Raw genomic sequence first — 11,858 nt, forward strand, 5'->3', positions numbered from 1 at the left:
GACACAGCGGCCGTCATCCACCAACCACACTCCCCAGCCTGTGCGAGGCCTCCTTGCCCATCCTTGGAGGAAGAAGGGGACTCCTCCAGCTGGGGAGACAGCGGTGAGGCCAAGTGGCTGGGTCACATGGCAAGCCACTGACAGCCAGGACACCTTGACTGTGATCCACCCCTGGGCACCAGCTTGCCCTCCCAGGGGCCTCTGGCCCCAGTGGACGTGAAGGCCCGGACTCTAGCATTATTTGCGCCTGGGACTCTCTCCTCCACGGGCCCTATGGTGAAACCAGGCACTTCCTTGCTCCTGTAGAACTTCAGGGTGGTCCCTTTCGGCCTGCAGGCCGCCCCACAGAGGCTGCGTGAGTCCCTCCTGTAGACGTAACACGTCTGACCACCCCTGCTTCAATGGGTGCAAGCAGGTCGTCGACGTAGGATGCCCTTATGGAGCAGCGCTCTAACGCAAAGTAGCAAATCCCCACAGGCAGAAGAGAGACACCTTGGACATTGAGTGCCTGCCAGTCACTGGAATATGGTTCATTTCTAACCCCGCTCTATACTCTGCTGCATGGGCACTTAACAAGCTTTCCAGTTTATTCAGAATACCACCTTCAAACCCTATAAACCTCCTTTGCCATTTTCTTTAGCTTCACACGTGAGCTGTAACAGAGCGTCAAGTTTCAGCTTGATGATTTACCATATCCAAGTTATGACAATTGTTAGAAATGCTTCCCAAACCTAATGGCCCTGACACTGGAAGCTCTGTTGATGAAAGCATCACAAAATGGTGTTCTGAGGAAAGACTGCTTTTCTGGTGATTATTTTCAAATGAGGAAACAAACATGTCTTATCCAGAGACAACTGTTTTTAGAAAATTGAAAACTTGAGATTTGTTAAAGGGTGCTCATAGAAAAAAGTTAAGTAACGTTCATGAGCAAACTTCATCAAAGCTCAGGATGTCTACTGCTGCTACATCTGGCCCGGCTGGTCCCAGGCAGAGACAAGGTCATCTCTCCTGTTCTGTGACTGGACGTGAGGACCATCACCCCAAAGGCCACCAGCCACAGGCCCAACACTGTGCACAGAGGCTTTCTACATGGAGGCTGTGGACCCACTCCCAAAGGCAGAAAGGTAAGGACAGAGCTACCTAGATAGCATATTGAAAAGCAGAGACATTACTTTGCCAACAAAGGTCTGTCTAGTCAAGGCTACGGTTTTTCCAGTGGTCATGTATGGATTTGAGAGTTGGACTGTGAAGAAAGCTGAGCGCCGAAGAATTGATGCTTTTGAACTGTGGTGTTGGAGAAGACTCTCGAGAGTCCCTTGGACTGCAAGGAGATCAGCCCTGGGATTTCTTCAGAAGGAATGATGCTAAAGCTGAAACTCCGGTACTTTGGCCACCTCATGCGAAGAGTTGACTCATTGGAAAAGACTCTGAAGCTGGAAGGGATTGGGGGCAGGAGGAGAAGGGGACAACAGAGGATGAGATGGCTGGATGGCATCCCCGACTTGATGGACATGAGTTTGAGTGAACTCCAGGAGATGGTGATGGACAGGGAGGCCTGGCATGCTGCGAATCATGGGGTCGCAAAGAGTCGGACACGACTGAGCAACTGAACTGAACTGAAGGACAGGGCAGATGGAGAAATAGCAAGAGACAAACGCAGTTCAAGGGGGATAAGAAAAGGTGCCACAGTGGAGACATCCTCAGCAGCCACGCTGACCGTGGGGCTGGGCCTCGTGACAACACACCATGTCTGCAGTCAGTGTCCACGAAACCTGCAGCTAGGACCAAGGTGTCCAACATCCATCAGCCCCCTGCAGCAAGGCACTGAGGCGGTCACACGGACAGACCCTTCTTCATGTCAGCTGACAGCAGAGCATGGGCCCTTCCACTCACCAACCCGGGAAGCAGGAAGAACTCGGATGGTGCTGAGGCCACCAGACAGCACACAGAACTTTCCAGAGGACACAACAGTGCGGCCACTCCCTATGAGGTGGGATCTCAGCACCCAGACCGCTGCCAGCAGTAACTGTGACCGCGCCGCCCCCTCTCAGGGCCTTGTCCAGCCCTGCACACCCTCACCCGCCTCTGCCTAGCCCCCCAGCCCCCATGAGCCGCACCTTGCCCTCCTCCCTGGGGATGAGCACATTCTCATAGCGGTTCCGGCACTGCTTGGAGGAACGGTAGATGCGGCTGCAGGAGTTGACAACGTCGCTGACCAGGTCCCAGTTGGGCGTGTGGGCCGGGGACACGATTGTGAGGTTCAAAGGCAGCTCAAGCAGCTGCTTCACGGCCTGGAGGATCAGGTTCAGGACCCGCAGGTCAAGGGCCTGCCCGTTGGACACCTCCCCCCGCCCCCACCCCCTTCCACTCCCGTCCCAAGGATCCCAATGACAGGGCTGGCCAAGGTCGGGGCCTCGGACTCACCTGCAGCAGAGCCCAGTCCTCGCTGATGAGCCACTCGGGGTTGTCAGGTCCGGACTCAGTGGTTGGTTTGGCAAAAGTCGGCAGAGGTTTGGCAAACTGTGTCTGCTGCTTCAGCAGAATGTTCTTCTTCTGCTCCTTGCCCTCCCGGCGGATCTTCAACATGCCGGGGGTCGTGCGGTCAAACAGTGACCGTGGGGGCACCACGGCCTCCCCGTGCCTCTGCTTCTTCTTCCTGCCTGCGGCTACACAGAAAGCAGCTTCAGTCAGCGGGTCAGCGGGCCAAGGTGGGGAGCGGAAAAGCCAGAGGGAAGGTCACTGAGGCCACCAGCAGCCACAAGCCCTCTCCCTGAGCATAAGCCCACCTGAGGGGTCCGTCTTGTGTCGGCGGCGCTCCTTTCTCACGTACACGGGCGGTAGCTTGGACTCGGGGATGGGTGTGGTTTCATACATGAGACACATGACCGAGTCGATGTAGATGTCGTTGTCGTCCTGGGGGGGTGTGGGTGGCGTCCAGAGCTGCGTGCAGGAGGGACAAGCCTGAGCTGGGTGGCCACAAAGGCAGCCGGCCTGGCACCGTGGGAGGCAGGGGTCTGGGGGCGTGGGGACACGGGCACTCACCGGCATGACCTCTGTCTGCCCGTCGGCACCCTCACACACAAACTCCTGCAGGAAAAGGGGACGCTTTTCAGGTCCATGCAGCCCTCGCTTTGAGCTGCGAGCAGTCAACCATCTACCTTCACATCAGTTAATAAGCCTTCGAAACAAGCAGGCAGCACTGCTATTGCCAAGACCTAAAGTGCGCTTCCGTCACAGCCGGCGTGACGGTGGGGAAAGCCAGCAGCGGGGAACGGAAACCCTCTAACCCGGCGCTGGACCACGACAGGCCCAGCCCGCCGGCCCAGGGCCCATGGACAGGAGGCCTGGGGGGCGCCCGTACCGCGCTGTAGGCGTCCTCCCGGGTGTAGGTGAGGAGCTGCTCCTGCTCCTGCTCCAGCCGCGCCCTGGCCTCCTGCTCCCGCAGGCTCTGCGCATTCCGGGCCTCCCACTCACGCACAGCGGTCATCACGGCACCCTGCGGGGAAACAGGCCATTCCCATCGCTGCCCCGCTCTTCCCCCTGGCCCCCCAGTCCTTGGGCCCCTTTTCCTCTTCCCAGTACATGACCCTCTAACCAAGCACTGAACTGCTTCAAAACCAAGGAAAACAGCCTGGTGTAGGGTTTCTGAGGCTTTGCCCATCTGATCAGTTTACATACGGGTGGGGTTTGGTTTTAATGCCTTGAATTCTGGGCGAGTCACGCTTACTTCCAACCCAGTTTAACACTGAAGAATTTGAGATTCTCACACGTGAAGATGATCAAAAGTCCAATCTCTTACCTCACTACTTCTCTCCTTTTCTTGATCAATGGAAGTATGGAATAATTCCAGGTAATTCAAAGCATATTTTTCAATTGGTGTGAGCTGTTTCAAAATGCATTTTTTGAACAGAATTAATAGCAAGTTAATAAGGATTTAGTTCCTCATATAACCCCCCACCAGCACCTGAATCAAAATAGCGACTGGTCTTGGTCCAGAATGAACAAGAAATGCCCCACAGAAAGGTCACGTGCTTAAAATATTTAGGTATAAAGAAAAACTGAAGTAGAAACCCAGAAGAGAAAATGCCCAAACCTGCCCCATGAAGTCCGCTAACTCCTCCAGCTGCGAGGGCTCCTCGTCCCACCTGGAACCACTGGAGTCAGGCGACCCGGGCACGGCCTCCTCAGCCGGCTTCTGGGCATCCTCCCCCTCCAGGTACTCGATGCTCTTGAGGGCCTGCAGGATGTGCACGCTGCGTGGGGTGACTTTAATATGCTTTGAACACTTTAAATAAGGGGTCTTGGAAAAGAGCCACGTACAGACCTGACTACACGCCCACACTGCACACCAAGCCCCCCGCCACAGCAATGAATGTGCTCCTCGGACCCTCACACACCCTGGGGAAGAGCCTCAGGACACAGGCCGAGACGCACAGCAAGGCCCCCAGACTCTGAGAACGGAGCAGAATGGGGTGTCTCGTTCCATCTCACACCCGACACCCACCTTCCAGCCCCAGTCCCACCACAAGCGCACTTCATGTGACACAGGCCCTGGTCCATGGCATAAACAGAAACCAAACCCCCAGGAAGATGGTCCTTGGCACCACCATTCACGAAACGCAAATTAGACTAGCAGATAACGCGTGCTCCTCTCTTGATAGCTGGAAGGTATACCTGTCAGGGGTTGGCAAACTCAAGACACACACGCTCACGTCGGGGGCGGTGGTAGGGGGGATCACGCAGCTTAGAGGATTCAGTTAAGAACTAGCACCTCTTTTCAGAGCAACTCGGCAAATCCTCAAAGTTTAAAAGGTAACCCAACCTCACACGATACCCAGAAATTATTTCCAGACAGACTGTCCATCTAAGCATGAGGGATAAAACACTGAAACATCTAGAAGAAAGTAAAGGAGAACCTCTCAGAACGCAAAAGCGTCAATCACTTGACAAAGACAGTGGCATTAGGACCAAGAATTTCTGCTCACAGAGACAGAGTATTAAAAAAGGCAAACCACAGATTGGGAGAATATATTTTACATGTATCCCACAAAGGCCTGGCACTCAGAATGTAGGAAAAAAGCCAACAAGCCATTAAGAAAAAGAAACAACCCAGTCTAACAAAAAAAAAACAAAAAACAGAAAAAGATGCGAACAAGCATCTCACAGAAAAGTACCCACTACCAATGAACACAAAGCTCACCAGCCAAGAGCAAGCTGCAGTTCAACCAGAGATGCGCCCACATGGCCCCCACACCTGCACCTCTGAACCGGTCCCCAGCCCAGTGTCCACACAGAGCCAGATGACGGCCCTGAGCCACATGTTCTTGGGCAGCCTGTCTCCATCGCCGCTGACCCCCGGCCATACCTGGCTCCCTGCTGACATACCTGCTGTCCCTCCACCCGTAACACTCCTAGACACTGCTCGTCACACCATCTCCATGAGGTGATGCTCTGGCATCTCTCCTGTCACTAGAACAGAAGCTCCGGGGAGGACGAGAGGTCTTTTTCTCAATACTATACCCCTACTGCTTAGAACAGTGTTCGACACACAGTGTAAGACAACCCACCAGAACATTTCAAAGAATCTGTATTGAAAGAACCCCAAGCCAACGTCTCTAAGTCACACTAAGAAGCAACAGCGAGGGTGTGTGACACACTCACATTCCTCAAACACTCATGCCTTTAGACCTCACATTTTTCTTCCACAATATCCAGTAAGATTTTTACCAATGGTTAATGATTACCTCCAGGAGAAGTAACCTACTGTTTCCCCACTATCATTTCTGTTACGAGGTTTATGTTAACAATGTTTTGGGTTTGTGGTGGGTGGGGGGGGTGGTTCTAAAGTTGAGAGTTGTTTTGTTTTTCATTTATTGTTTAAATTTTGGGTGCACTAGGTCTTCAGCGTGGAACTCGGGCTCCAGAGTGTGCAGGCTCAGTAGTTGTGTCACAAGGGCTTAGCTGTCCGAGGCTTACGAGATTTTAGTTCCCCGATCAGGGGCTGAACCCAGGCGCCCTGAATCAGAAAGTGAATTCCTAACCACTGGACGACCAGGGAAGTCCCCGTCATGCTGTTTGAGATTTTCTTAAAAGCCTAAGGCACCTATCACCTATTTTAAAAACAATGGGGTAAATCGATCTGTTCCTCCTGATACAGAAACAGCTGTAAGTATTTCTGTGCACCTGACATTACCCACAGACAACTCCTATAAGAAAATGTGAGAAATAGTGGACAGTGGTTGTCTCTGAGAGGGAAGTGAGGGCCTGATGCAGGAGACTTACTTTTCATCATAAATTTTTGAAGATTTTACCACATGCATTTATTACTACTCAATAATCAAACAATTAAGTTTCAAAAATAGAAGAGGAGGCATCCTGTAGCCAAAAGCTTCTCCAAGAGGCAGGACGGGAGCAGAGCCTCAGGGAGGAGAGCGAGGTGGCCCTGACAGGAGGGTGTGCAGGTGGGTGTGTGACGTGTCTGCACAACGGCTTGTGAGACAAGTGTGCAACCTGCAAGCGTCTGGGCCAAAAGCGTAGAAGGCAGGACTTCACTCACTCTCATAAACCTGAAGCACATCATCTCGGCACATAACCCACAAAGACGGCCGAGTGAAACAGCTGCTGTTCTCTGGGGTCCTGTCGTCAGGGTGGGACGTGGGGCTCACGCCAGGGCTGCCTTCAGCCCAGCAGCAGTGCGACAGGGGAGCACTAAGACGGCAGCCGGCAAGGGCCGAGGCGTTGGAGCAGAAGGTCACACACGACAGTGCGGGGTGGCCCGAGAAGCGTGGGTGCGAACGGTGACAGCGGGTGGCGGTGGCAGTGGGGGATACCGCTCTCTCCCGCTCCCTTCACCTCTTTTTACAGCTGAAATCCCCAACAATGAAAGCACGGATGGAGAACGCTGACAGATCAGGCCCAAGGCCTGGGGAGAGGGAACAGTGGTGCTGCAGCAGCAGACCCAAAGCTCCAGATCCAATGATGCCAAGCAGGCACCAGCCAGCCTTACCTCTATGAAAGGTCTTGCAATTTTGGGTGCGATGGTTTCTGTAACAGAAGGTTCCTGAGAAAGGACGACAAACTCCTCGGCCTTCACTGGGAAGCCAGTATCATCCATGGGTGGATAAACCTCAAACAGCTCCTGGATCGTCCGCTGAAACAAAAATGCATATCACTGAGCCCGTGACCTCTGTACCCAGAAATCCAGCAGCCACCAACCCCTCAACAGCACTAAACCCACCCATTCTGGTCACTGTGTGGCACCCCCTCCCCCGCCCCAGGCCTCCTCGAGGATGACAGTACCTGCGTGAGGAACGCCATGGAGTAGTCGTTTCCCTGAGCAGCCACTTCTCGGATCAGATCTTTGGTGCCATTTTTCAACAACTTCTCTTCAATGGAATTTCCACTCACGAGCCTGCAAACCAAACACGTACACACACACCACAGCTAAGTCCCTGGGAGCCCGAGGGCAGCCTGAGTGCTATGGCGCCCGGACTCCCAGCAGAACAGCACCCACGTGGAGTGGCATGTTGGCAGCGCTCTGAGCTTCTTCCTTCCTTTGTGTGGTAGCCAGAGGGGACTGGAGGCCTGCGGGGTCAATTGGCTGCTACCCCACATGGGGTTAGCCACACCACCACCTCCCATGTAGCAGGAGGGCTGGCCCCAGAGGTCCCCACCACCCATGCTGGCTGGCCATGTCCCCTCACTGGCCTCTACCTGGAAAGAGCCCCCAGGACGCCGGACCCCTTGAGCCCTGTCTCCCTCAGTGCTGACGACGGTGGGCAGGTGCCCCCAAGTCACTGTGCGCCTCCCAAAGGAACCCGAGTCTAGCGGCTGCAGCCCAAGGACCAGTGATCCCTCGCTGCTGCTTCATGCCACCTGAAAAGCTGCAGTAACCACTCCCTACTTCCATGATCAGGGCTTTCATTAAAATGATGTTAAACTTCACTATCACTTTGGGGAAACTTTACAGTTTTGTGAACCAGGTCTTCTTGTCCCAGAACAGAGCATGTCCTGAGTTCAGGACATCGCTCAGGTTACATCCTTTCCCAACTTTACCCTCCACTCCTGCACATCCTGCACCTTTACTGCCAAGGTCGTTCCTGAGTGTCTACAGACTGTGGCTACTGAGAATAAAATGTTTTCCCCATTACTAGCTAGTAACTGCTAAAGGGCCAACAGTAAGCAATTACACAATGAAACATTATTCAATCACATAAACAATATACCAAATTTATATATATTTGCATGGAAACAGGCTCTAAATATATTGTTAAGACAAAACAGCATTACATGGTAAGACTGCTGGCACGACCCATTTAAAAAAATCAGGGAGGGCTTCCCTGGTGGCTCTGTGGTAAAGAATCTGCCTACCAATGCAGAAGACATGAGTTCGATCCCTGATCCAGGAAGATCCCACATGCTACAGAGCAACTAAGCCTGTGCACCACCATTACTGAGCCTGTGCTCCGAGCTCCGAGAGCTGCAACTACTGCAAGCCGAGCACCTCAGGGCCCGTGCTCGGCAACAAGAGAAGCCGCCACAATGAGAAGGCTGTGCACTGCAACCAGAGGGTAGCCCTGCTCACCTCAACTAGAGAAAAGCCTGCACAGCAACAAGACCCAGTGCCGGCAAAAACCAGTAACATTATTAACAACAAATTTATATTAAAAAATTGGGGATATGTCTGGAAAGACACTAAAATGCTACTAATAGCCTACTGGGCAGGCTATCTGCCTTCTCCATGTGCTGTCGTTTTTATTTATTTCTTTTCAATGAGCAAGTAACACATTTACAACGAGAAAAAAATTAAGCTATTTAAACACAGTGTGTGGATGACTACCTCTTGAAAATGGTAAAGGTTATGCATGTGGGGGTGGGGTTGCAGCCCTGGGCCAGCCGCCAGGGACCACGCACTCTGCAACAACCCCTCCCAGAGGCAGCAGGAGCACAGAGGAAGGGGAGTGTCACGTGCCTGCACACTTGGGCACCAGATGGGCAGACTGAGGGCTGACACACAGGCAGAGCCTCCTCTGCTTTTCTCAGCTGTGTGTGGATGACCACTTATAAGATTTAAATTCTTTCAGTAGCTTGTTTACAAGTTGCCAAAGTTATAAAAATCATTTACATTTGACAATACCTGAAACAACCTAAAACCTGAGACACCCTCTTAAGGGTCAGAGACTCTAGAAGAAATATAATAGGTACATGTTAGAAGGACAGCATTTGTGTCTCAGTAGCAAACCCAGTCACCACTGCAAACAACTACATCCCAAGCAAGGCTGAGTGTAAAGAAAGCACAGACGGGATAGCGGGAACGTGAGCCCACATGAAGGAAAGGAAACGCAAAGCAGAAGCTTCTGCAGTGCGCTGCAGCCACCTCACCTGTATATGTGCACGTCCTTGCGCCGCCCTATCCGGTCACACCACTCCTGGGCCTTGGCGTCCATCACAGGGTTGAGGTCGTGATCGTAGAAGACCACCGCATCCGCCTCCACCAGGCTTACACCCGTGGCGCGGCTGTGTGTGGAGAGGAGGGCGCAGAAGATGCGCCGGTCTCGGTTGAAACTCCTCATCAGTTCCTGGGGTGAGATAAACTCCCAAGTTAGCACTCCTGACCATGACGGGAAACCTCCAACACGTTTGGATACTAATCAGTTAGAAACTGGTGTGTGTTTCCTTTGACGCATGGTTCATGTTCCAATTACATCAGAGTTTAGCATTTTATCCTGATTCTTTCAGGCATGTGCTCTATTCTTCGATTATTGATAGCTAACATCTCTACTGGTTTGAAAGTCGCCAGCCAGCCCCCCGCCCTGAACTGTCAGCTCCACGTGTAGGCCCCAGAGAACAGCAGAGTCTCCCTGGGGAGGGATGCGTGCTTGTTCATGTACCCTCTGGCAATGCCAGGAGCCTTACAGCAAAAGCCCCTGGAGTAAGGCCGAGGGAGCTGCAGCCAGCCAGGGGCAGGGCCCTCCACTCCCCTCAGGGCCGCCAGCTGAAATTGCTTCCTTCCCACGACTTCTCTCCTGCAATGATTTCAGCGCCCAAGCAGACCTTAGCAGACCAGCCCTCAGCAGACCAGTCCTCTTCCTTCAAGAAATTCTCTATCTACAGTAAGTCGCCTACATATGAACCTTCAAATTGCTAGCTTTCAAAGATGCAAAGGTGAGTTCGCATGTTCAACCATGTAAGTTAGTTCATATGTCTGGTGTACACTGTCAAGTGAGTGCATCCTCTGCAAGTGGCTGTGATTCTGTGCACCTCCCTGTACAGCACTGCACAGAGCACAGTGGTGCATCATCTTTATTTCAAGCCCAGAGTGTCCAAACCAGTGTAAAAGCAGCAGCAATGCAGCTGGTTGTGTTAGCTGGGGACCTAGGCTAACTTTGGTGGACTTACAAACAAACTGGACTTATGAATATGCTCTCAGAACAGAACTCATTTGTATGTAGGGGACTTACTGTACTGTGTTACATTACTCTTGAGGGAATTTACTGCTTAAGACTGTGGTGTATTTCCTTCCAGGCCTTCTCAGCGTAGGGAGGCCTGGGTGTACTGGATGATGTGAAGTGGGTAATGCGATGCAGAGCCCAGCAGCTTGTCTGCACTCGGGAACACTTCACCATGATACCGAGACCTGTTATGAAACACTGCTGAGTACGACTTCCTAGTTCACCCTGTGAGACACTTAGGACGGCGCCAAGCCCTGTGGCCCACAGGCCACTGTGGCCCACGCTTCTACTCCTGCACGTGGACTTTGCTCCCAACTGGGGGTTATTACAAACACTTTCACAGACAATTGAATAGATACATCTTTAAGAAGCGTGGTGCTGCTAAAGGAGTTCTAGATACAGAGTAAGGGCTTCCCTGACAGCTCAGTTGTTAAAGAATCTGCCTGCAATGCAGGAGACCCTGGTTAGATTCCCAAGTCGGGAAGATCCACTGGAGAAGGGATAGGCTACCCACTCCAGTATTCTTGGGCTTCCCTTGTGGCTCAGCTGGTAAAGAATCTGCCCACAACACGGGAGACCTGGGTTCAATCCCTGGGTTGGGAAGATCTCTTGGAGAAGGGAAGGGCTATCCACTCCAGTATTCTGGTCTGGAGAATTCCAAACAGTACATCCATGGGGTTGCAAAGAGTCGGACACGACTGAGTGACTTTCACTTCACTTCAGATACAGAATTACCAGGCCAAGCATATATTCATTTTTAAGGTTTACAACCCATCCTGTCAATTTGCTTTCTAGAAAGGTGTCCTAATTTGCACCTCCACGAGAAGCCTGATGGAATCAAGTTACCCTCAGCTAACCTGGCCAAGTAAAAACTGGCATGTTATTTGAACATGCATTTTTAAAGTGTAAGTCAGTCAGAAGGGCTTTGCTGTTTTCATGTGGCTACTTCCTGAAGGACAACCACCTCGTTCCTATAAGGACCACAAATCACCAATTTTGATTCTAAGACGTTTAGCCAACTGGATTTCCCAAGTTACAGGATTTATGAAAAAATGTCAAAGGGTGCAGCTAAAGTCCAGAGACATTAAGAGGTTCTTTCCTTTGTTGAGACAGCATGACAACACTGAGGCCGCATGGCTCCGAGAAACCAGCTTAGAAACTGGCAACCAAAGTTAACCCAACCAAATCATAAACGGGAACAAAAGAATCGATTTCCTTCCTACCTGCCGTTGTTCACTGTTGGCGTTTTCATCAATTCTTATGTAGGTGAGATAATGGAAATTCAAGAACATTTCTAAGATGTCCAACATGAGAACCATCTGTGATAAGATCAGCACTCGGCGTCCTTCAGACTTCAGCTTCTGAAGTAAGATGGCTAAGGCCTCCAGCTTTCCTGTCAAACGAGTG

General features: G+C 51.9%; 1 protein-coding gene and 1 non-coding gene across 9 annotated transcripts in view; both read right to left on the reverse strand.

The window, feature by feature from the left end:
* EP400 (E1A binding protein p400) overlaps positions 1-11,858 on the reverse strand; it is a 110,789-nt gene that overhangs the window by 23,300 nt on the left and 75,631 nt on the right. For all 8 annotated transcript variants that reach the window (XM_055550466.1, XM_055550465.1, XM_055550463.1 and 5 more), the window contains 11 exons: positions 11,675-11,844; positions 9,382-9,578; positions 7,300-7,411; positions 7,007-7,150; positions 4,094-4,237; positions 3,800-3,883; positions 3,362-3,496; positions 3,043-3,087; positions 2,787-2,940; positions 2,425-2,666; positions 2,118-2,291 (listed from right to left, as the gene is read on the reverse strand). In XM_055550466.1, the coding sequence (XP_055406441.1) occupies positions 2,118-2,291; positions 2,425-2,666; positions 2,787-2,940; positions 3,043-3,087; positions 3,362-3,496; positions 3,800-3,883; positions 4,094-4,237; positions 7,007-7,150; positions 7,300-7,411; positions 9,382-9,578; positions 11,675-11,844 (1,601 nt within the window). The remainder of the gene's footprint in view (positions 1-2,117; positions 2,292-2,424; positions 2,667-2,786; positions 2,941-3,042; positions 3,088-3,361; positions 3,497-3,799; positions 3,884-4,093; positions 4,238-7,006; positions 7,151-7,299; positions 7,412-9,381; positions 9,579-11,674; positions 11,845-11,858) is intronic.
* Positions 9,817-9,946, reverse strand: LOC129630440 (small nucleolar RNA SNORA49). Its single transcript, XR_008703706.1, has one exon. It is a non-coding gene; the product is annotated as a small nucleolar RNA SNORA49 (small nucleolar RNA).

This window comes from Bubalus kerabau, chromosome 16 (genome assembly GCF_029407905.1).
Source record: "Bubalus kerabau isolate K-KA32 ecotype Philippines breed swamp buffalo chromosome 16, PCC_UOA_SB_1v2, whole genome shotgun sequence".
NCBI classification, from domain to species: domain Eukaryota; kingdom Metazoa; phylum Chordata; class Mammalia; order Artiodactyla; family Bovidae; genus Bubalus; species Bubalus kerabau.